Here is a 22,262-nt window from a genome sequence, read left to right as displayed (position 1 = left end):
TTTCCTTTCCTTTCCTTTCCTTCCTTCCTTCCTTCTTCCTTCCTTCCCTTTCCTTTCCTTCCCATCTTTTCCTTTCCTTCCCATCTTTTCCTTTCCCTTCTTGCCCTTCCTTTCCCCTTCCTCTCCTCTCCTTTGCTCTCCTTATCATCCCTTTACTATTCCCTCTCCTCCTTTCCCTCATTTCTCTAACCCCTTCGCTTCATCACACCTTCCCTTCAGCTTCCCTTCCTTTCTTTTCCACTGTTCTCTTACATTCTCTTCATCGCACTTTCCCTTTTCTCTCTCTTTTTTGTGTTTTTATCTCTTCCATTTACCACCCCTTCCCTTCCCTTCCCTTCCCTTCCCTTCCATTTCCTTCCCTTCCATTTCCTTCCCTTCCTTTCACTGCATCCATATCACACCATTTTCACTCTATGCTGTCCATCCTCCCTTCCCTCCCCTTCCAAAGTACCTCTCTCTCTCTCTCTCTCTCTCTCTCTCTCTCTCTCTCTCTCTCTCTCTCTCTCTCTCTCTCTCTCTCTCTCTCTCTCTCTCTCTCTCTCTCTCTCTCTCTTTTTTTTTTTTTTTATTTAAACATAATTTATACAGAAGAACATGTACCCAAAGGCGCACTGTCGTGTGCTACCTATTCTAAGGGTACTACAATCTATTTCTCTACAATATTTACAAGACTTAAAAATAGATAATATACAAGATGGAGCACTGTTCTTTTCACTTCACTAGCACTATTCACGCACTGCACTACACTGAGTGTCACGTCACAAAGAGTGTCAGAGGAGTTGGCAGTGTCTGTCTCCACTTATGTGCCATCAGTTTGACACTGTGTGTGTTCATCTCCTGGACGTGAGGCACCGCGGCCGTGAACAAGTTCCACATCCTGGAGACGCGTCCTGCGAAGGTGCGTTGATGCTGACACCCGTGGGATCGCGGCACCTCTACGGCGTCACCACCATTGAGCACCGTTCTCGTGCTCCGTGCGGTGACTCTCAGAGGATGACGCAGCCCTGCCAGATGTGGCACTCTTTGCACCTGTGCCTTATGGAACACTACGATCGCCGCCACATCTCTGCGGTGTTCCAGTGAATCAAGAGGACGCTCAGGCTCTGGGTGAGGTGGTATTGCAGCATCTACTAGCCGTATGGCGCGGCGTTGGATGCTGTCCAGTCTCCTTCTGTGTGTGGCGGCACAGGACATCCAGGAGAGAGCTGCGTACTCAAGGTGGGGCCGCACCTGTGCCTTGTACAGCAGCAGTCTCCCTTCCTGTCGAGGAAACTGGCGATCCTTCTGAGAGCGGAGATCCTGTGAGAGGCTTTCTTGGCAATGGATTTGACATGGCTGTCAAACCTCAGCCCTCGATCCACCTCCACTCCAAGTATCTTGACGTCATCTTGGAGTGGGAGAGCAGCAGCGCCAAAGACAACTTTCCTGCCATTGCTGCCATGGCGGCTGGGGACCGAGAGACAACCATTGCCTGTGTCTTCTCCGGCGCGAATGTCACTTGCCAGCGAGCACCCCTCCTCTATCACTCGTAGCTGCTGATTGATGGCCTCAGCAGCCCGCCCACTGTCCTGGCGTGGATAGGTATAGGAGAGGGTGCAGTCATCAGCATAGGCCTTGACTCCTGGCAGTAGCTGGAGAAGATCATCCACGTAGATATTCCACAGGAGTGGGCCAAGAATTGAACCCTGTGGCACTGATGCCTCCACAGGCAGGGACTCAGATGTTTGCCCGTTGACAACCACCTTGAGGCTTCTGTCCTGCAGGTAATTTCCCAGGAGTCGTAGCAAGCCACCCTGGATGCCTTTAGCACGAAGCTTTTCCAGTAATCCGTTGTGCCATACTTTATCAAAAGCTCCAGCTATGTCCAAAGCAACCACTATAGTGTCCTTGCCGTCGTCGAGGGCGTCCTGCCACTGCCTGGTGAGAAGCATCATTAGGTCGGAGGTTGACCTTCCAGGTCTGAACCCAAACTGTTGGTCTGAGAGGAGGGCATTGTCCTTGAGATGGCTACACACCACCTCTGCCACGACCCTCTCAAACACTTTACCCACCACTGACAACAGGGATATGGGTCTGTAGTTTTTTGGGTCCGTCCTGGAGCTTTTTTTGTGTACGGGAACTACTCGAGCCTCCTTCCACACTGAAGGCCAGACGTTTTCCCGTACACAAGTTGTGAAGACTTGGGTGAGAGGGGCAGCCAGTTCCTGGGAGCATCGCTTCAGCAGGTGCGGGCTGATGTCATCAGGGCCGGTAGCTTTCTGTGTGTCTCTCTCTCTCTCTCTCTCTCTCTCTCTCTCTCTCTCTCTCTCTCTCTCTCTCTCTCTCTCTCTCTCTCTCTCTCTCTCTCTCTCTCTCTCTCTCTCTCTCTCTCTCTCTCTCTCTCTCTCTCTCTCTCTCTCTCTCTCTCTCTCTCTCTCTCCTCGGAAGGAGATCTCTCTCTCTCTCTCTCTCTCTCTCTCTCTCTCTCTCTCTCTCTCTCTCTCTCTCTCTCTCTCTCTCTCTCTCTCTCTCTCTCTCTCTCTCTCTCTCTCTCTCTCTCTCTCTCTCTCTCTCTCTCTCTCTCTCTCTCTCTCTCTCTCTCTCTCTCTCTCTCTCAGTCCAGGGTGAGGGAGGCACTTGTCACTGTGGCAGATAAAAATATCGTGACAGAGGAAGTAATTTTAGGGGAAGGGAGAGGGAGAGAGGGAGTGGGGAGTGCCTGGGAGTTGTAGGATACGAGGAGGAGGAGGAGGAGGAGGAGGAGGAGGAGGAGGAGGAAGGAAAAAAGACCGGAAGACGTGGCTTGGAGTCAGCGAGAGGTGATATCAACCCAGAGAGAGAGAGAGAGAGAGAGAGAGAAACAGACACACAGACACACAAATACAGACTCCTCACATCTGATAACACTTCCTTGCCCCGTGTCTCCGTCTGGCTGCGCGGCGCCCTTGTGTTGCTGAAGAGATGGTGGGGGAAATTAATCACAGGGCGTGACAAGTGGGTAGGACGTCACCTGGGCGAGGGCGACGGGGAGAGGAGAGGGGATGGCTGGGGAGGGATGGAGGAAGGTTTGTGAAGGAGAGAAGAGAGGGAAGGTTAAGGTCTGTGAGAGAAAGATGGTTAATATAGTCTTTTGTACATATATAGATGCTTTTTAGTAGTAGTAGTAGTAGTAGTAATAGTAGCAGTAGTAGTAGTAGTAGTAGCAGCAGTAGTAGTAGTAGTAGTAGTAGTAGTAGTAGTGAGTGGTGGTGGTGGTGGTGGTGGTAGTAGTAGTAGTAGTAGTAGTAGTAGTAGTAGTAGTAGTAGTAGTAGTGGTGGTGGTGGTGGTATAGTAGTATTTATGTCTCTTGGTTTTGCTTCTGATGATAAAACGGTCGGTAATAATTTCTAAAGTTTTTCATTAATCTCTCTCTCTCTCTCTCTCTCTCTCTCTCTCTCTCTCTCTCTCTCTCTCTCTCTCTCTCTCTCTCTCTCTCTCTCTCTCTCTCTCTCTCTCTCTCTCTCTCTCTCTCTCTCTCTCTCTCTCTCTCTCTCTCTCTCTCTCTCTCTCTCTCTCTCTCTCTCTCTCTCTCTCTCTCTCTCTCTCTCTCTCTCTCTCTCTCTCAATAGGAGCAAGAATACCTTCCTTTATAGCCACTGTTCAGCTCAATATTCCCTGTATTTGTCCCAGCTTGCGTATATGCGTCTGAGAGAGAGAGAGAGAGAGAGAGAGAGAGAGATGGATGCCATTTGGTACTTTTCTTGTTTTTCTCTTTTTAATATCTTACTTTAGTCCTGTCGTATTCACCACTGATTCTCTCTCTCTCTCTCTCTCTCTCTCTCTCTCTCTCTCTCTCTCTCTCTCTCTCTCTCTCTCTCTCTCTCTTGGTTTATTTATTTTTCCTATTTTCATTCGTCATTTCTACATCATTTCATCCATTTCTCATTTCTTCGCCTCGCTGAATTCTAAGTATATCTGTTCTCGAATCCTTCCTTTGTATTTCTTTCTTCTTGGTATACAGTTCTCCATCTTCCTCCTTTTATTTCCATCTTCGAATCATTTTTTTTTTTCATTCTGTCATATAGCTATTATCTCTCTCTCTCTCTCTCTCTCTCTCTCTCTCTCTCTCTCTCTCTCTCTCTCTCTCTCTCTCTCTCTCTTTCAAATCATCCTTTCTTTCTTTCCCTCACAGTTTACGAATTTTCATCCTCTTTTTTTCATTTCCGAGCCTTTTTTTCAATTCCCCACACATTTTTCCCATTCTTCCTATTATATAACTGCCTTTTCTACCTTTTTTTTCTCTCTCTACTTCAAATCATCCGTTATGTCTTCGTAGTAGGTCCTTACTCCTCCCGTTCCCGCGTCCTTGAGTCCTCCCGTCTTCCCGCCCTCCCTCCGCCCTTCTAACCCTCGGACCCCTATGTTTGACTCACTCGAGCGACTATCACAACGACGATTCAATTTGAGTCTCCATAGCGTTTGTGGCAGAGAATGATAGGCCTAAGGAGACTCGTGGAGGGGCGTGGAGAACGTATAGAGATTGCCAATAATTGAGAAGGGCGTGTGGAGGGATGTGGTAGGCATGGAGAGGTGGAGAGGGTGTGGAGATGCATGAAAAGTGTGTACAAATCGTGGAAAAGTGATTGTGGGAGTGGAGGACGAGAAATGTGTGTGGAGAGACGTGGGGGTTCTGTGGAGGGACGAGAAATGTGTGTGGAGGTTCTGTGGAGGGCGTGTGGATAAGGCAGGTTAGTAGAAGGCAGTAGAAGTAGAAGGAAAGATGAGGTTTTATAATAAGAGGGTAGATTGAATGTGAATGGCGGCCAATTGTAGGCTTTGCGGAGGTAAGTGATAGGCTTACAGTGTGTGTGTGTGTGTGTGTGTGTGTGTGTGTGTGTGTGTGTGTGTGTGTGTGTGTGTGTGTGTGTGTGTGTCCACTTGTACATTTACATTTCTTTGGGTCTTCAGAGATGCAGTGACGGATAAAAGAAAAAGAAGTAACGAAAAGATGAAACTTGTCCACTTAGTTTGCGAGAAAGAAAATGACACATATTCTCAGACTCCTCCTTGCATGAATAAATGAAGAGGAGGAGGAGGAGGAGTAGGAGGAAGAAGAAGAAGAGGAGGAGGAGGTCACTTAATATTTCCCAGGACCACCGTCTGTTAATCTCCTTCGCCTTCATTATGCAGGAGTGACAAAGGCTGGAGGAGAAGGAGGAGGAGGTAGAGAAGAAGAAGGAGGAGGAGGGAGAAGTGGACGAGGAACACATAAGATTGAACGTACTTTAGGACACTTGTTGGTCTATTAAGAGGACATCGACCACAGCTGGCGGCACAGGATGAACCATAGGGATGTTCATGAATTCCTAACCACGTCAACTTGCATCTAAAACCATCCTATCGTGCCCCATGAAAAGGATTGAAACTGTTATAGCATCGTAAAGAATAGGACTACATTATTTTCTTGTACTGGAGAGCAAAACAAGATCAGTGCCCTTAATAAACTACCATGACAAAATACCCAACCACGTCAACTTACATAAAAAAAAAAAAAATATCGTGTCTTATAAAAATGACTGATTTTTTTTTTTTTTTTACAGCATCGTAAAGAATAAGATAACATTATTTTGCTTTACTGGAGAACATTGACGATTGATGGCCGACATAAACTACAGTGACACTTCCCAACCTTAATTAAAGCTAAAGGTAAAACATGACATATAAATCTGCTCCGAGTTCTTTCAAAAGGTGATGGAAGAGAAGGAAGAAAAAGAATAGGAGGAGGAGGAGGAGGAGGAGGAGGTGGTGGTGGTGGTGGTGGTGGTTTGTGCCGGCCCAGGTGTGGTGATGCGACAGGTGTGAGGTGAGGTAGCTGCTTGTTAGAATCGTGATGGAATGTGCTCTCTGCTGTGACGACGGCTCTTCTGCATTCATGAGCTGAGAGTGATGCGAGAGGTGGCGAGAGAGAGAGAGAGAGAGAGAGAGAGAGAGAGAGAGAGAGAGAATTAATTCCACCACACAAACTTACTGAAACACACCAACTGGAACTGACGAAGAAAACCGAATCCCAAGACATACCAACACACTTACCTTCATAGAAAACGTAACTCTTAGACACACTCACGGCCTCACCCCCTCCTTGCCTCCCAGTGTGTCCCTCTCCCCTCCCTCCTCTGGACTCCTTGTAAGATTCAAACGCTTATAAAGAAGTAGTGGGGTTTGACCTATCAGCGTGGGGACGAGCACATGGTTACGGAATGGCTTGCGTGTGTATTAGTGATGGTGACCTTTCTACTGTGCGCGGGTGTGTAGGTGTGTGGGGAGCTTGGAATGGGGGAAAGGGAGGAAGGCGCCGAGCATGGAGACACGAACACTACCACCTGACTCATGAGAAAATTATTCACGATTATTGGTTATCAAGAGCTAAGAGAGTCTCCGGGAATACCTTTGGGGTTAGTTTCACGGTTCCAGATATGGCGTCAGCCTGTCAGAACATCAGATTCAGTTAACCAAATAGTGTTGACTACCCTAGCACTTCATTATTACTTGCAGAGTACATCCAAACAATCATACTCTCCTCTAGAACTTGTTGGCAGGGAAAATATTGATCAACTTCGAGTCATAGCTAGATAATGGCATAACAACTCCCTTCATGGGATGAGAAATTTAGCTGGAGTTGCCCAAAAACCTGCAACTCAAGCAACAGAGGTTCGGAATACATTCTATTAATATTTCAACAAAGAAGGTAGTGTGCCTAGGCAGAATGATATGTCGCTAGTGCACTTTGTAGCCTGCACCAATTCAATACAGTATGTAAGTGCCATAGTTCAAGATACTGTTTCAAACCGTGGTTGTATGTTTTCTCTATTCTCATAGATTATTTTTCTCTTGGTATTCTTAATCTTTATTTTGAAGAAATCTAAAATGCCAGAGAGAGAGAGAGAGAGAGAGAGAGAGAGAGAGAGAGAGCGAGAGCAATGTTGACAAAGGTGTGACTTAATTTACACGTCATGACTTCTGGCCTACGATATTTTACCTTCTGAAACCCATGGAGTTAATAATTTGACTTTAAGTAGCTAGAAATAAGGGTAAGAGGGCTGCTTCACCATTCACCACGTAGGGAGCAGACTGTACATAGGAGGAAAGTAGAAGAAAAAAGAGGAAAGCACAGGTAGGAGAGGGACACTAATCCTTACTGTCAACTCCACACCTCACCCTTTCCCTCCCTCAAAGCCGCCAGAGATGGTGCATAATCTGAAAAAAAGCGTTGCAATTAGGTCGCGGAAGGAAGGTGGGGTGAATTAAGAGTGTTGATGCTGCAGATATGAGTGTGAAAGGCCAGCGTGTGGGGCCAGTGTGAACCGATATGTGTGGCTCTCAGGGTACGGTTCAGGTGAAATGGAAATATGTGTGATGATGATAGATGTGGTGATGATGGTGGTAGTAGTAGAAGTGGTAATAGTAGTAGTTGTAGTAGTATTAATATTAGTAGTAGTAGTTGATGTAGTAGTAGTAGTAGTTGTTGTTAGTAGTAGTAGTAGTAGTAGTAGTAGTAGTAGTAGTAGTAGTAGTAGTAGTGATAGTAGTTATAGTAGTAGTAGTAATAGTAGTAGTAGTAGTAGTAGTAATAGTAGTAGTAGTCGTAGCAGCAGCAGCAGTAGTAGTAGTAGTAGTAGTAGTAGTAGTATTGGTGATGGTGGTGGTGGTGGTGGTAGTAGAGGTCTGAGGGGAGTTTTAAAGCACATTTAAAGATTAAATTGGTTCTTTTTAGTTTTAAGTTCTCTATTTTTGGGGGGAGAGACAATAAGTATGCCTTTCTATTTTTCTCTTTTTTTTCTCATTTATTCATTTACACCTGAAATTGCTTTTATCTTTGAGTTTCCCCTTCCTTCTGAATAAAAATATACTAATAATAGTCACATTTTAAGATCACTACACTACTTTTATATAGTATGTCTCTAAGGAATGTGATAGTAATAGACCACTGAAGTATGTACGTTGATATTTGTATTAATTAAACCATTCGCTCTATTATGGCAAAGGACTGAGATCTTGGAGACTTACAAATCATTTACATTTTAGTGAAAGACAGAAGAATAAGGAATGGGGAGGAAAAGAAATGGGAAGGTAGTGAGGGAAAAAAAGGCAAGGAATGGGAGGACTGCAGGGATGGAGAGGAAGAGAGACAGGAAAATTGAGCAAAAAAGACAAGATTCAGGAATGGGGGGACTGCAAGGATGGGGAGGAAGAGAGACGGAAATTGTGAGGAAAAAGACAAGATTTGTGAATGGGAGGACTGCAGGGATGGGGAGGAAGAGAGCCAGGAAAATTGTGAGCAAAAAGACAAGATTTAGAAATGGGGGGACTGCAAGGATGGGGAGGAAGAGAGGAAAGTTGTGAGGAAAAAGACAAGATGTAGGAATGAGTTGACTGCAGGCATGGGGAAGAAGAAAGACAGGAAAATTGTGAGCAAAAAGACAAGATTTATGAATGGGGGGACTGCAGGGATGGGGAGGAATGGAGTTGGGAAGGTTGTGATGGTGGCACTCTCAAGACAACTCTATGCATAACAAGCAGGATAATAATGAGATGTCTGTATCTTGTGCTCTCGGATATCCTGTTTTTTTTTTTTTTTTTTTTTTTATCACCAGTAGTGTCATCATCTTCAGCTCTTTCTCCTTACCTTCCTGTGTGCAAACTGTAACATTTCTGCATTTTAGGCTTCACCATATCATTCCATCTTCTCTTTACCTTTTATCCTTCTGTTTTCACCACTCACCTGTTCTTGGATCCCTTTTCTCATTCTTCTCTCTCTTCCACTATTACTTCTCTTTCCTCTTTTCATTTTACTGTAGTCACTTGATCCTCTCTGTATGGCCATTTCTTCATATTTCCCTCATATTCCTGCCATCATCTGTATGTGTCTGTGCTCTCCTGCCTGTGTCCTGCCTCTTTGCTTCATGTGTTCCTTCCCTTCCCTCCATCAACATGCCCTCCTCTGCTCATCATTAGCACACATTAAGGATGGGAAGGAGGGAGTGATGAAGAATAAAAGAGCTGTTATGGAGAGAGAGAGAGAGAGAGAGAGAGAGAGAGAGAGAGAGAGAGAGAGAGAGAGAGAGAGAGAGAGAGAGAGAGAGAGAGAGAGAGAGAGAGAGAGAGAGAGAGAGAGAGAGAGAGAGAGAGAGAGAGAGAGAGTCTATGGAGGTATTTTGCCATGTTTAATTAAATGAGTGTGAGTGTGTGTTGGTGGTGTGCTGGTCCTTTGTCATGGTGGCCACATGTTTGGTTACATACAGCACTTGGTGTGTGCTGTGTTTTGTATCAGAAAATGTGTAATAGAAAAAACTTATTATTTCTAACAATTAAGTAGATTTTGAACCTTGTTTATCAGTTTGTATCTTGTGTAATCATCATGCTTAATGTTATATTGTAATGGGTTTGTGATTTTAATGCTTTCCTTTGTTTCTCTTCAGATGGAAAGTGGAGTGGCCTGTCATTTTCCGTGCAGCCTGTGGACACTGTGGTGCGGCGGCGGGGCCCAGCATGGCTGCACTGCAAGGCACGGGGTCAGCCTGAGCCGACCCTCACCTGGCACCGCGACAACTCCCCTATTGACACCACAAGTGACTCCCGCAGGTACAGCAAACTGTGCCAACATTTGTCATGAGCAGTGCAGTCTTTTCACAACCAACACAGGAGACAAGTAACACTCTTCTGTGCCTCTCTCTCCAGGTATGTGCTGCCTAATGGGACGCTGCACTTCACGTGGGTGAACGGGCCTAGGTCAGAACAAACTGATGAGGGAATCTACCACTGCCAAGCCTCTTCCCCTGGTGTGGGCACTATTGTGTCCACTGGTGCCAGGTTAAGCATTGTGGGTAAGTGACACAACCCTCATTCACTAATGTAATCTCTTTATAGGAAGATTAAATTTCTACTTTTTATGTTTTCAGGTACTGCATACATACAGTATATGAACTTCAGGTTGCACAATTGAAATATCAACAGTTGGTCAGTGGATTTTAGAATAAGAATGTAAATATGTAATTTCCATTATGCGAAACCATTGCTTCATTTTGCTGTGAGTGTTGTATATGAAAAAAGTTCAACTGCCTTTCATTTTGGAATTCAGCTTCTCACTATCAGAGTGAAGTGTGACTGCATTACCCTTCTATGTGTGTCAGTCACATTCATTGAATGTTAACCTGCAGCATCATCAGGGCTGGTTGACACTGGACATTTGAATCCCTCATGATCACAGCATGATCTGCATTCATGACATGTTTGACATGGTACCCCTCCCTCCCTATTGAGACACAATATAAGCATGGTAACCATTCCAACATGTACATTGAAAACTATTGTTGGGATAAATATTGACCTTAGTTTTATAATTACTGTGGATCACACTTTCCCACAGTTAACATGAAGAGTGAACATTTTGGGAACAGAAGAGCATTTTGTTTAATCATTCCTGTCAATTACACCCTGCCAGAATTCACTGACTCCACAAGTTCATCTCAGTGATCCTTGTTTGCACATAGTACATGAAAGTCATTTTCTTTGCAATACTCAGCTGTGATTGAGTACATTAAATGTTGTACCAAAGCACACAACCAATCACACCATTCTTAGGGCATCTTTTGCTTTAGAGACCACTGGCTAGAAAATCTTGAGAGGATTGCAACAGTGAAGTTTGCCACCAGAGGACAGGAACATTTCAACTTCATATTATCCAAGAGAAGCTGATGAACTGTTTATGCAATGCATGAGGTTGGCTTTGAGTGTTTCCACACTCAAAGCTTCATTAACTTCATACAGTTTTCACCCATTACAAAATAGGTTATAAATTTTAATATAGCAGCAGTAATAGCAACTTTGTTTAGTGTACAGTAAAACATAAAAACAGCCATTTGATATTTCCTTTATTTGTACTAGTTAAAGAAGTACAAAGTATAATTATATTGCATGTGAAAAGTCACAGTAAGTATTGTACATACTTTTACAAAGGAATGTGCATTGATGAACCAGATAGCATTAACTAATCCTGTGCCAATCATTGGCTCACCTAACACCACTCATGCTTCATTTCTTTTCTCACAGGCGGCTGGGAAGAGGATGGTAATGCCAAACTTTGATCTTGTGCATGATATTATTTTGTAATATGCATTCTACAGTCAAGCAGAGTCAGTTGAATGTCCAAGTCTCTTTGGTCTTGTGCATTTTCAAGCAGCATTTCTCAGCAGCATAAAGAATGATGGCCTAAATAAGCAATACTATCTCAATATTGTTTTCATTATGATAGCCTTTTTCTATCTCTATATGAGCAATGTATTTATGTCCTTACCTCTCTTGTCTCAATGAAATAGTATAATTGCATTTATCCAAATTTCACTGAACAATTTTGTGTGCTTACATATTTTTATTAAACATTTTAGATGAATTTCCTCTGATGCCCAGTGTATGGGAGTAATGTTTTAGTGGCTTACTGATTTTCATTTTCCCCACTTGATGTAAATTAGTGAAGGCTTTGGATAAATTTTGTTGCTGGAATGTGCTTTGCATAGATCTAAGTACCATTAACAACTAATACGTTACCTACAGCTATGTATGTCTCACTTTTTTATGTGGTAAGAGTAACATTGCCGGGCTGCACACTTCATGGTTAGAAGAAATACTGCCACAGTATTCTATGTGTGTCATGTAAACCAATGAAAAGTTATAGATAAGGGCCAAAGAATATCTTGCTTTGTATTTCCACTGCTACAGTAGAACAAGACATCATCTTTTATCATGGATACCCTCCTGCAAGGGGGATGATATTCTAAAATAGATAGATAATCTGGTCCAACTTAAAATGAGGTGTTCATATTGTATTTTGAGACTAAATCTTCTTAAATAATTTAAAGCAGATTTGTCAGCTAAAGAAATAGGAAGGAATGAGTTGATATATGCACCTTAAATTTTTCCTGAATTTTAGAGAATTTTAAGTCAAGGATGTCATTCTTTTTGGGTAAAGATACAGCTCTCTTCCCTCAGCTCTGCCAAAATTTGATGAGCAGCCTCAGGACATGACGGTGTTTGAGGGAGAGCGTGCTAGATTTCCATGTGCCCTGGCCAGCACCCCGTTACCCACCATCAAATGGTTCAGAAACAGTCATCCATTAGAGCTTGATTCACGGATGACTCGCCTTCCATCTGGTGAGTGTGTGTAGAAGTTTGTTATCATTAGAATCTAAGAGTTATCTACAACCACTCTCAAACTATAGCTAATAAACTTATCCCATTTCCTACGTTTCTTCCCATGTCTCATATCTTGGCTTCCCTTTTTTCAAAAAGGTGCCTTAGAAATAGAGAATGTAGCCACAACAGATGAAGGTGAATACTACTGCCAGGCCAGTAGTCTCGACAAAAGCAAAGTGTCACAGCAAGCTACACTCAATGTGGAGGAAGCCTACGCTCTCCGAGACACTCAGCGACCCATGTTTATTGCTCGGCCAAAGTCTGCTATTGGCAAAGTTGGAGACAACATCACTCTTGACTGTGCTGCCAATGGATACCCAGAGCCAACCGTAGTGTGGCTTAAGGACGGAGCAACGATTGACATGGCGTAAGTCTTTTATCAATCCATGTTTTGTGATAGAGAAGGATTGTGGACCAGTTTGAGATTGTAAGAACGTGCTGGTAGATTATTAAAGAAAGTGAAAAGTTTTCATTGGAATCTTACATTATGAAGATATTGTTAGGCAAACAAAACAAAATAAAGTTAGGTCGAGGTTTGAGATTGGTGAATGCTGTTGATAGAGAAAAATCTGAATCAGCTGCTGTTTGCTGGTAATATTGCATTGATATAGAAAAAAACAAGGAATACAAAAGATGATAGAACATGATATAAGTACCAGCTCATACTTCTGGAAAAGGCAAGCCATCACCAAGCATTAGTATATCAAATTAAAGTGTACCTTATTTCTCATGTAATTTGGAAAAATTCTTTATGAAGATTTTCTCGCTCCAGGCACTTGGACACACGTTTCCTGTTTTTTGGCACCACGAGAAGCTTGCAGATAATTGGACTCAAGCAGGAGGATAAAGGGACATACATGTGTCGGGCAGAGAACAGAGAAGATTCTGTGGATGCTGTGGCTCACATACAAGTTCAAGGTGAGAACATGTAGTTGATCTATATGTGTTTGTTTGTGTGTTGGGAATGGGGGGAGGGCATTGTGTGAAATTAATTTATTAGTGAATGTAGTTGTGTGAACATAAAATGTATGAAATTGAATACAGTAAATACATTTGTTGATTATCACTGACATGTGAACAATGATGTGACAGTTGCTCCAAGATTTGTGAAGCAGCCTGTCAGCACGCTGGCATACGAAAAAGAAGATGTAGAATTGGAGTGTAACGTGTATGGTGAGCCAGAGCCGTCCGTCTACTGGCTGAAGAACGGTGAATTGCTGGTTGAGACTGAATATTTTCAGGTGAGTGTTGACTTTGTTGTCAATTGTTGTTTTGATATTAGATAGCCTTTTCATTCTACAGTTTTTTTTTATTCAAACAGGTTGAAGAGTAATAATGAAAACGAGAACATTTTTTTTTTTTTTTTTTTTTTTTATTGTTAATTTGGCTTTAGTCAGCACTAGAACATACCACAGATTGTTGGTGGCAACAACTTGAAGATCCTGGGACTGGTGCGGGAGGACTCTGGGATGTACCAGTGTGTGGCACATAATTCAGCAGGGGCCACTCAAGCTGCCGCTCAACTGCGAGTTCTCAAGTCAAGTAGGTGCCAGAAGTTTCCTAAAGGCAGATTGTTTTCATGTTGTAACCCTTCTTTTGCATTGATGAGTACTCACATGTTGTGAACTGTGTAGGACTTAGGGAGTGTAATCTTTGCTGTTTTTAAATTGTCAGTGAGCTCAGGCTGATAACATTTTCCTTATTGTCAAACAGACAAATGAGCATTTCATTAGGCACCTACAGTAATGATTCAGTACTAAAGTCGTAGCTTAAAATTTTATGTTTGATTTATTTATATATTGGTGCATGTGCTTCATAGCATGCATGTAAATAAAATTTTGATCTGTGTTCATAAACCTGAAGACTGGATCAAAGTGTAGCACACTCCAAGGGTAAAGCACATCCCTCTTTCTTCTCTCTCTCTCTCTCTCTCTCTCTCTCTCTCTCTCTCTCTCTCTCTCTCTCTCTCTCTCTCTCTCTCTCTCTCTCTCTCTCTCTCTCTCTCTCTCTCTCTCTCTCTCTCTCTCTCTCTCTCTCTCTCTCTCTCTCTCTCTCTCTCTCTTAATTTTTTCATTTTTTACTTTGTCTGCTTTCCTTGTTGATTATATATATATATATATATATATATATATATATATATATATATATATATATATATATATATATATATATATATATATATATATATATATATATATATATATATATATATATTGAGATTAAGTGGCATTAAATCCCCAGTGGGCCGCAGGAATGTTTGACCAGCCATTTAGATTCTTCTTATTGTTTTCATTGATTTTTACTAAATTGTGATTTACCCAAGCATTACTACTTTTGTTGTGGTATTGTGATAATGAGTTGTCTGGGGTCACCCTCAGGAAGGAGCATGCCCTCAGACCCCACAGCCACCACCACCATCAGCACAATCATTCAAGGTGAGTTCTTTTGAGCCATTGCTTCGAGTACTATCATAAGTGTGGCTTTTGTTTAGATATGATTCTTCACTCCTGGACTGGTTGCAGGTTGTGGGGTAAGATAAAAAAATACCTGAAGCATTTTTCTGTATCATGTATTACTACTCTTTTTTGTTCACCCTCTGTGTGGTTCTTGATACCTTGGAAACTTATTTTTGAAGCATGAGGAAACCCAAGTAGTGACAGGACAGTTAAGTCTGAAACTCCACTTGGATCATGAGGTTCACTGTAGCCTGATTGGTAAGGTGCCATGTGTTGTGAGTGCCTTGGCAAAGGCTGAGACTTTTAGTTCCTGTATCAGTTAACCTTATTATTAAAGTTAGTGTGCATCCTGACTCTGTATGGTGTTTTGGATGTTATTTTGTCACATTTGTATTATCAAGTAAGTAACTATTAATATGAACTAATGAAAATTGTGTTCACATGAAGGTGTTTAATTTTTTCTTGCAGGCATTCCTGAGCGAGGCTCCTACCTTCCCAAAGGTCGAGACTCGGATGAGGTCCACCCTCAGGCTCCCTCTGCACCAAGACTCCTTCAGGCCATCATTGCCAGTAACAGGTTCATCACACTAGCCTGGCATGAACCTGAATTCAATAATGACCATATTGTTGGCTACTCAGTTTTCTACAGGCAGGAAGACTCTCTCAGGTGAGGATTGCCCTAATGCCAAGGCCTTTATTTGTTTTATTACATGTGCTTTTCTTCATAAAAGTTATTGTTATTATTATTATTATTATTATTATTATTATTATTATTATTATATTATATTATATTATATTATATTATATTTTTATCATTAATATTATTACATATTACTACTACTACTATTATTATTATTATTATTATTATTATTATTATTATTATTATTATTATTATTATTATTATTATTATTATTATTATTATTATTATTATTATTATTATTATTATACTGGATCTAAAAGACATCTTATTTCCTCTGTTTATTCACAAGAATTAACTATTAACTCCAGTACCATGATGCATTTCCATATTCATTCTGGTTACTTTTGGTGGTTTTATACAGCTTCAGAAACTCGTGTGGGGGATTAATATAGTGAAGATTCTGGCCATTAACATTCTGACCTCTCTAGACTCTTCCTAATGTAAATGAAATTGTCTAATCGTACACAAATCTGAAGGTAAACATATGTCCCAGTATTGAAGGGGTTAAAGACTGCTAGGTATTTATTATTTGTTGTGTAGAAGTTAATTTTCATGGCCTTAATCCACTTGATCACAGGGAACGAGTCCAAAATGTGAGTGCCAGCTCCTCCAGTGAAGGGCTTGATGAGTACAAAACTCAGATCAGTGACCTCATCCCTGGGAGCAACTACATGGTGCGAGTGGTGGCCCACACCTCCAACGGACTGGTCGGAGCCTCCACTGAGGACGTGCGGGTTTTCACCAAGCCTGACCTCGATCTTCCCTCAGCCCCAGAAAATCTTCAAGTAGTTCCTACCTCTCCAACAAGTTTGGAAGTCACTTGGTCACCTCCAAGAATAGCAAGAACACCTATCATTGGTTATACTATGTTTTATATGCAGGTGTGTAGAGAATTCTACAATATTTAGGTGCTTAACTTACTTTTTGTCTTAGACTGCTCTTTGTTGTGTAGAAATGCTATGCTGTAATGTTATGGATCAGTACATTAGTTATAACAATCTCTCAGATTTAATCAGTTAAAGATGTTTCTTTCTTCTTTTAGGTTGGATCAGCAGAAGAACATGAAGTGGAAGTCACTGGCACATCTTATGACCTTCAAGGTCTTGACCAGTTTACTGAATACAGTGTGTGGTTGACAGCTGTCAATGGCAATGGTAGAGGGGATGCCACACCAGAAGTCACTGCCAGAACCTTCTCAGACGTGCCCTCAAAAGAGCCACAGAATGTCACTGTTGAGGCAGCCAGCTCGGAGGTAAGCTGGGAAAGATTTCGTTTCCAAACACATCATTTGAATTTTACTTCAAGTATCTTTGGAAACATCAGCAATTTTTTGTTATTGGTTTTGTCAAAATAATTTTCATTTGTCTTATACGTAAAGCATACACTGAATTTTAGGTCAAATCTACATAATGTTCTCTCAGGGTATCATTTTTATCATTTTCCATTTAACAAATTGTATATATATTCCTTCTTTTTCAGAGTCTCATCATCAGATGGGAACCTCCACCAACTGAACACCAGAATGGGATCATCACTGGTTACAAGATCCGTTACAAGGAGCGAGGCAAATCAGGATCCTCCAAAACAAGAACCACAGATGGTAACAGAAGACTCTTTCCACTTACAGAACTTAAGAAAAGCACCCCCTATTCCATTAAGGTATGTTTTATATTTATCTTGTTTTGCATATACAGTGGAATCTCAGTTCACGAGCTTAATTCATTCCATGAGTCAGTGCATAAATTGAAATCCTCACAAACCAAAACAGTTTTCCTCTTGAAGTTACTGTAAGTCACTTAATCCTGTCTAGCATCAGAAACCCTGCATCTTTCCAATCTCAAAGTCTTCTGTGGTAAAGAATAATTCATTGTACAACTGTAGCCTTTTCACAAATTATTTTCTCCTTACCATTATTTTAGCCAGCTGCTTTTCTCAATTCATGTCAATTTGGGAATTGCTGGAAAGAATTTACAATTCATAATTTAATTTGCTACTTAATTTTCAGCTTGCTGCCCTCACTGTGAACGGCACAGGTCCATACACACAGTCCAAGCTGGCAGAGACATTTGCTAATGACCTAGATGAAAACCGAGTTCCAGACAAACCTGTCAGTTTGAAAGGTAACACCTTAATTTAGTGGTCATCATCATTATCATTTACCATCATCCTACCAAAATGTCTAATTTATAGCATTATGGAATTGAGCTTTAAGAGCCACTTCCATGTACGTTGTTGTAATTAGTATGTATATTCAGTGATTCAATCTGCTTCATTGATTTACTTGCTTCTGGTTGCAATGTTGATATGTTGGTGATATGATTAATTTATGATAATATGAATGCACCCTTTAATATGTAATTGTTTTTTTCTGCAATGTCAACAGCCGTAGCACTGACAGACCACATCCGTGTGCGATGGCAGCCCCCGGCACAGCACAATGTGATGCTGCGTGGCTACACTATTGGCTGGGGCCGGGGAGTGCCAGACATATATTCCAAAATTGTGGACAGCAAGCAACGCAGTTACATAATCGATAAACTAGGTATGTATAGCTGTAATTTAAAGATCAGTTCAGTATTTCTCTATGTGAAGTATATGTTACATAGCACTGCTTTAAACTACAATATTGTGCTTTCCTACAAGGTGACTATTTCCTCTGACATGATATTGTGTTTTATATATCTATGGCAAATTTCCATCTCCTCAGAACCGAACACAGAGTATGTGATCAGCCTGCGGGCCTTCAATAGTGTGGGAGATGGCCAGCCAGTATATGAACAAGTGCGCACTCGGCCTGAGGAGGAGGAAATAGCTCCAACCCTTGAGACTCCAGTGGGTGTGAAGGCAGTGGTGCTGACGCCCTTCACGGTGGCGCTGCAGTGGACGGACACCACGCTGAACAGAAATCAAGTCAGTGTTGCTGTTGTATAGTACTGAGCCACAGCACTACCCATAATGCTATCCTCTCTCCATCACCACCACCAATCCTCTGGCCATTTTACTATTTTCCCCAGCCATTTTGTATCTTCTGATATGTCTCTGCATTTACTCCACTGATCCCCTTATCACTCCCTGATATTTACTATAGCACTGTATCTACTCTTCATCTTTCTCATTGGATTATTCAAACTGCTGTATTTGTTGGGTGTCCATGTGAAGTAATGGCCCAGGGTTAATATTATGGTGATCAAGTGAATATAATAAAGTAAGAATTGTTGTGAATACAGGTGATAAAACTACTCAGGCTTCATTGATCCTTTTTTATCTCAACTTATGAACTAATGTGCCACAAGTTTCATTCTTCATCAGTCTGTCTAAATATTTCCTGCTCTTTTTAACTATTTTCATGTTTCTCAAGTGTGTATATTTAGACTTCCAAATAGTTCATTATGCTGAGGATTTATTACATCCTTTGATTCTCCCTAAAGTTTATCATATTAGATATACGATTAGATTTACGAAATGATTGATTCAAGTTCCAAAATTCCTTATTAAATTAATGCTGTAATGTTATGCTTTTGCAGTACATCAGTGATACAAGATACTACACCGTGCGCTACACCACCTTCTCCTCGGCATCATCCTCCAGCCCACGTTTCCGCTATATCAATGCAACAGATGTGACCTGTCTCATTGACAACCTCAAGCCATCAACAGTATATGAATTTGCTGTGAAAACAATTAAAGTAAGCAGTATCATTTTAATTCTATCTTCACTTCTAAGTTAAATGAGAACTAATACAGATTTTTGTTAAGATGCAGGGAATCAGTGACAGTATATTTTGCCACTTACATTATTATTTATTTGGTGATTTTATTACTATCTACTGTGAGAAAAGAAACCGTCATTAACCCATCCTTAACTATGGTTGTATCCCATCACTCACCACATCTCCCTTTCTTTACTCACAACAGGGTAAGCGTGAGTCTCCATGGAGTCTGGTTGCCTCCAACACAACGCTGGTGGCCCGTCCATCATCTCCACCTCGAGATGTAACAGTCGTCACCATTCCTGATGAACCCTCCACTGTCATCTTCAACTGGCAGCCTCCAAAGCAAAATAATGGAAAAATCACAGGTAGATTTTATAAGAATAATTATATCAGTCTCAAAACTTGAGTAAAATGTGATGGAGAAAGATTGAAGATGTGTTAGTAATTGTTTGTTGATGATAACACAACTCTGTGAATGACAGGAAGGCGCTGCAGAATGTAATGTAAATGTCAATTGAATAATAACGAGATATTCGTATAATTTAAAACATCTAAACAAACAAGTAGCTTTATGACTTAATGAATAACATTGGATTTGCTGTTTAGGAGGTTCAGGCATTTCCATGTAAAGAAAGGAGTTCAGTAATGATAGATAATGAGTAATCTTTGGTTGTTCCAGGTTATGTGATATTCTACACCACTGACCCGACGGGAAGCGATTGGGTGATGGAGAACGTGATGGGAGACAGAATGACCTTCACAGTCCGTGGGTTGACACCTTCAACTCAATACTTTTACAAAATGCATGCTCGCAATGTGAAAGGCTTTGGGCCATACTCATCTGTAGGAAATTTCACAACACTTCCAGGTAAGAAAAGAATTGAAAAGAAGCTTCCCCACAAACATCCTGTATTACTCATTCAGAAAGTATGGTGTGGCATATCAGATTTAAAATCAATGTGTCTCTATTAAAAGTGTTGTGATCAAAATATTCATCTCATTCTCAAGTTGTCACAAGCTCAAATCTTACATTGGACAGGGATATAGCATTCTAATATTACTTTTTTATTACCTTTTTATTTATTTATTTTTCTTATTTATTTATTTATTATATATATATATATATATATATATATATATATATATATATATATATATATATATATATATATATATATATATATATATATATATATATATATATATATATATATATATATATATATATATATATATATATATATATATATATATATATATATATATATATATATATATTACTGACATTGTTATTATTCCAGCTGCTGGGAAGAGTATTGGTGAACCTCCAGGCTGGTTTGTGGACAAAGGCAGCTTGATTGTACTGGTCATTGCTGGTGTCGCTGGAGCAGTTACATTGCTGGGGGTTTTCGTGGCCCTCACACTGTACTGCAGGAGAGTCAAAACTGAACCTAGACCAAGCATTGTGTAAGTTTGTAATCACTGTGAAAGAAATGTACGTACATCTAAATGATTGTAAACTTGATAAACTATAGGTCCACAGTTACACATGGCTATGCTGTGTACTAGCGAGGAAGTATCATGATGTATTTGTTTTTTGTTTTTTGTTTTTTACAGTGTTGGTAGTTGTAGCAAAAGCAACAAGCCTGATGTTCAGCCTCCAGATCTCTGGATTCATCACGACCATTTAGAGCTGAAAAATTTTGACAAGGGGGAACGAAGTAACTCACCAAATCATGCAGCCATTATCAACCACACAGGTTGGTACAAAGATTCCAACAGTTATTCAATGATGTTTTTGTATACTTTTCAGCAAAACGATGCACAATATATGATGTGTGTTGTACCTTCTGAGTTGTAAACTTTGTGTCTTTCTGATCCAGTGGCATAAGTGTCATTTTTATCCTATTTTTGTCCAACATATCTTGTGAAAATAGGTGTGAGACTAATCAGGGATGTCCGTTAATAGAAGAATCATGGTGTGTCAGAATGTCAAAGGTATTGAGGATTCTATGTGTATACCATCTGCATCTGAATGGCAAGCATCTATGATTTATTTATTTTTTTGCTGTTGTCTGCAATTATGCTACATAGTAACTAATCCAGACTCACTGAGACAGAGTACTGCAAGATTTACTGCATTGTATGTATTGATTAGTCTGATCTGATTGTAACTTAAGCATTCATGGTTTGCATCCATAGATCAGGCAGAGGTTTTCTTTCCCCACACATTGTAGCTACTGATCATATTGAAAAGGATAGACTTTTTTTTTTTTTTTTTTTTTTTTTACGTAGGGAAGAGGACCAGCCAAGGGCAAAAAAAAGAAAGTTAGAAAAAAGCCCACTTGAGCGCTGGCTCTCCAAAAAGTACAAAAAGTGCCAAAACCATCAGCCAGAATTAGAGGAGCAAATGCCTCGATACCTCCCTCTTAAAAGAAGACAAGTTGTAGGAATTTGGAAATACAGATGCAGGGAGGGAGTTCCAGAGTTTACCAGTGAAAGGGATGAATGATTGAGCTTACTGGTTAACTCTTGCATTAGAGAGTTGGACAGAATAGGGATGAGAGGAAGAAGAAAGCCTTGTGCAGCGTGGCCGCAGGAGGAGGGGAAACATGCAATTAGCAAGATCAGTAGAACAGTTACCATGAAAATAGCAATAAAATATAGAAAGGGATGCAACATTTCGGCGGTGAGAAAGAGACTGAAGACAGTAAATCAGAGGAGGGGAGTTGATGAGACGAAGAGCTTTCGATTCCACCCTATCAAGCAAAGCTGTGTGACTGGAACCCCCCAAACATGCGAAGAATACTCCATACAGGGACAGATAAGGCCCTTATACAGAGTAAGCAGTTGGAGGGGCGAGAAAAACTGGCGGAGACGCCTCAGAACACCTAACTTCATAGAAGCTGTTTTAGCAAGAGATGAGATCGGAAGTCAGGCGTTCTGTGGCATCCCCGCGTGATCTGCTAATTTCCTGAAGGGATGGACTTCTCTGAAAGAACGTGGAAAGATGTAGGGTGGTATCATCAGACTGTGTACAAGATACAAGCAGAGGTATGACACTGCAATAGATAGGAATATAAGGCCACTGATCTTGGGTGTTTGTGAAAGTTGTATTCAGTTAAGGAAAACATTTGTTAAAAGAAACCAGAAGTGGCCTCAGTACAAATCAAAACTTCATCAACGTG

At 41.0% G+C, this 22,262-nt stretch overlaps 1 protein-coding gene across 11 annotated transcripts in view; it reads left to right on the top strand.

Annotated features, from left to right (window-relative positions):
• Positions 1 to 22,262, top strand: part of LOC123512949 (neogenin-like) — a 295,796-nt gene that overhangs the window by 259,914 nt on the left and 13,620 nt on the right. For 6 of the 11 annotated variants that reach the window (XM_045269668.1, XM_045269676.1, XM_045269672.1 and 3 more), the window contains 21 exons: positions 9,436 to 9,598; positions 9,695 to 9,840; positions 11,066 to 11,083; positions 12,002 to 12,163; positions 12,302 to 12,572; positions 12,978 to 13,123; positions 13,298 to 13,446; positions 13,621 to 13,747; positions 14,584 to 14,640; positions 15,130 to 15,328; positions 15,939 to 16,242; positions 16,404 to 16,613; positions 16,841 to 17,020; positions 17,367 to 17,481; positions 17,745 to 17,903; positions 18,069 to 18,271; positions 18,886 to 19,047; positions 19,277 to 19,439; positions 19,754 to 19,942; positions 20,376 to 20,541; positions 20,692 to 20,834. In XM_045269668.1, coding sequence (XP_045125603.1) covers positions 9,436 to 9,598; positions 9,695 to 9,840; positions 11,066 to 11,083; positions 12,002 to 12,163; positions 12,302 to 12,572; positions 12,978 to 13,123; positions 13,298 to 13,446; positions 13,621 to 13,747; positions 14,584 to 14,640; positions 15,130 to 15,328; positions 15,939 to 16,242; positions 16,404 to 16,613; positions 16,841 to 17,020; positions 17,367 to 17,481; positions 17,745 to 17,903; positions 18,069 to 18,271; positions 18,886 to 19,047; positions 19,277 to 19,439; positions 19,754 to 19,942; positions 20,376 to 20,541; positions 20,692 to 20,834 — 3,432 coding nt within the window. The remainder of the gene's footprint in view (positions 1 to 9,435; positions 9,599 to 9,694; positions 9,841 to 11,065; positions 11,084 to 12,001; positions 12,164 to 12,301; positions 12,573 to 12,977; positions 13,124 to 13,297; positions 13,447 to 13,620; positions 13,748 to 14,583; positions 14,641 to 15,129; positions 15,329 to 15,938; positions 16,243 to 16,403; positions 16,614 to 16,840; positions 17,021 to 17,366; positions 17,482 to 17,744; positions 17,904 to 18,068; positions 18,272 to 18,885; positions 19,048 to 19,276; positions 19,440 to 19,753; positions 19,943 to 20,375; positions 20,542 to 20,691; positions 20,835 to 22,262) is intronic. The other 5 variants (XM_045269674.1, XM_045269675.1, XM_045269671.1 and 2 more) reach the window with 2 other exon arrangements.

This window comes from Portunus trituberculatus, chromosome 35 (assembly GCF_017591435.1).
Source record: "Portunus trituberculatus isolate SZX2019 chromosome 35, ASM1759143v1, whole genome shotgun sequence".
NCBI lineage: Eukaryota > Metazoa > Arthropoda > Malacostraca > Decapoda > Portunidae > Portunus > Portunus trituberculatus.
This window is presented reverse-complemented; position numbering and strand designations above follow the sequence as displayed.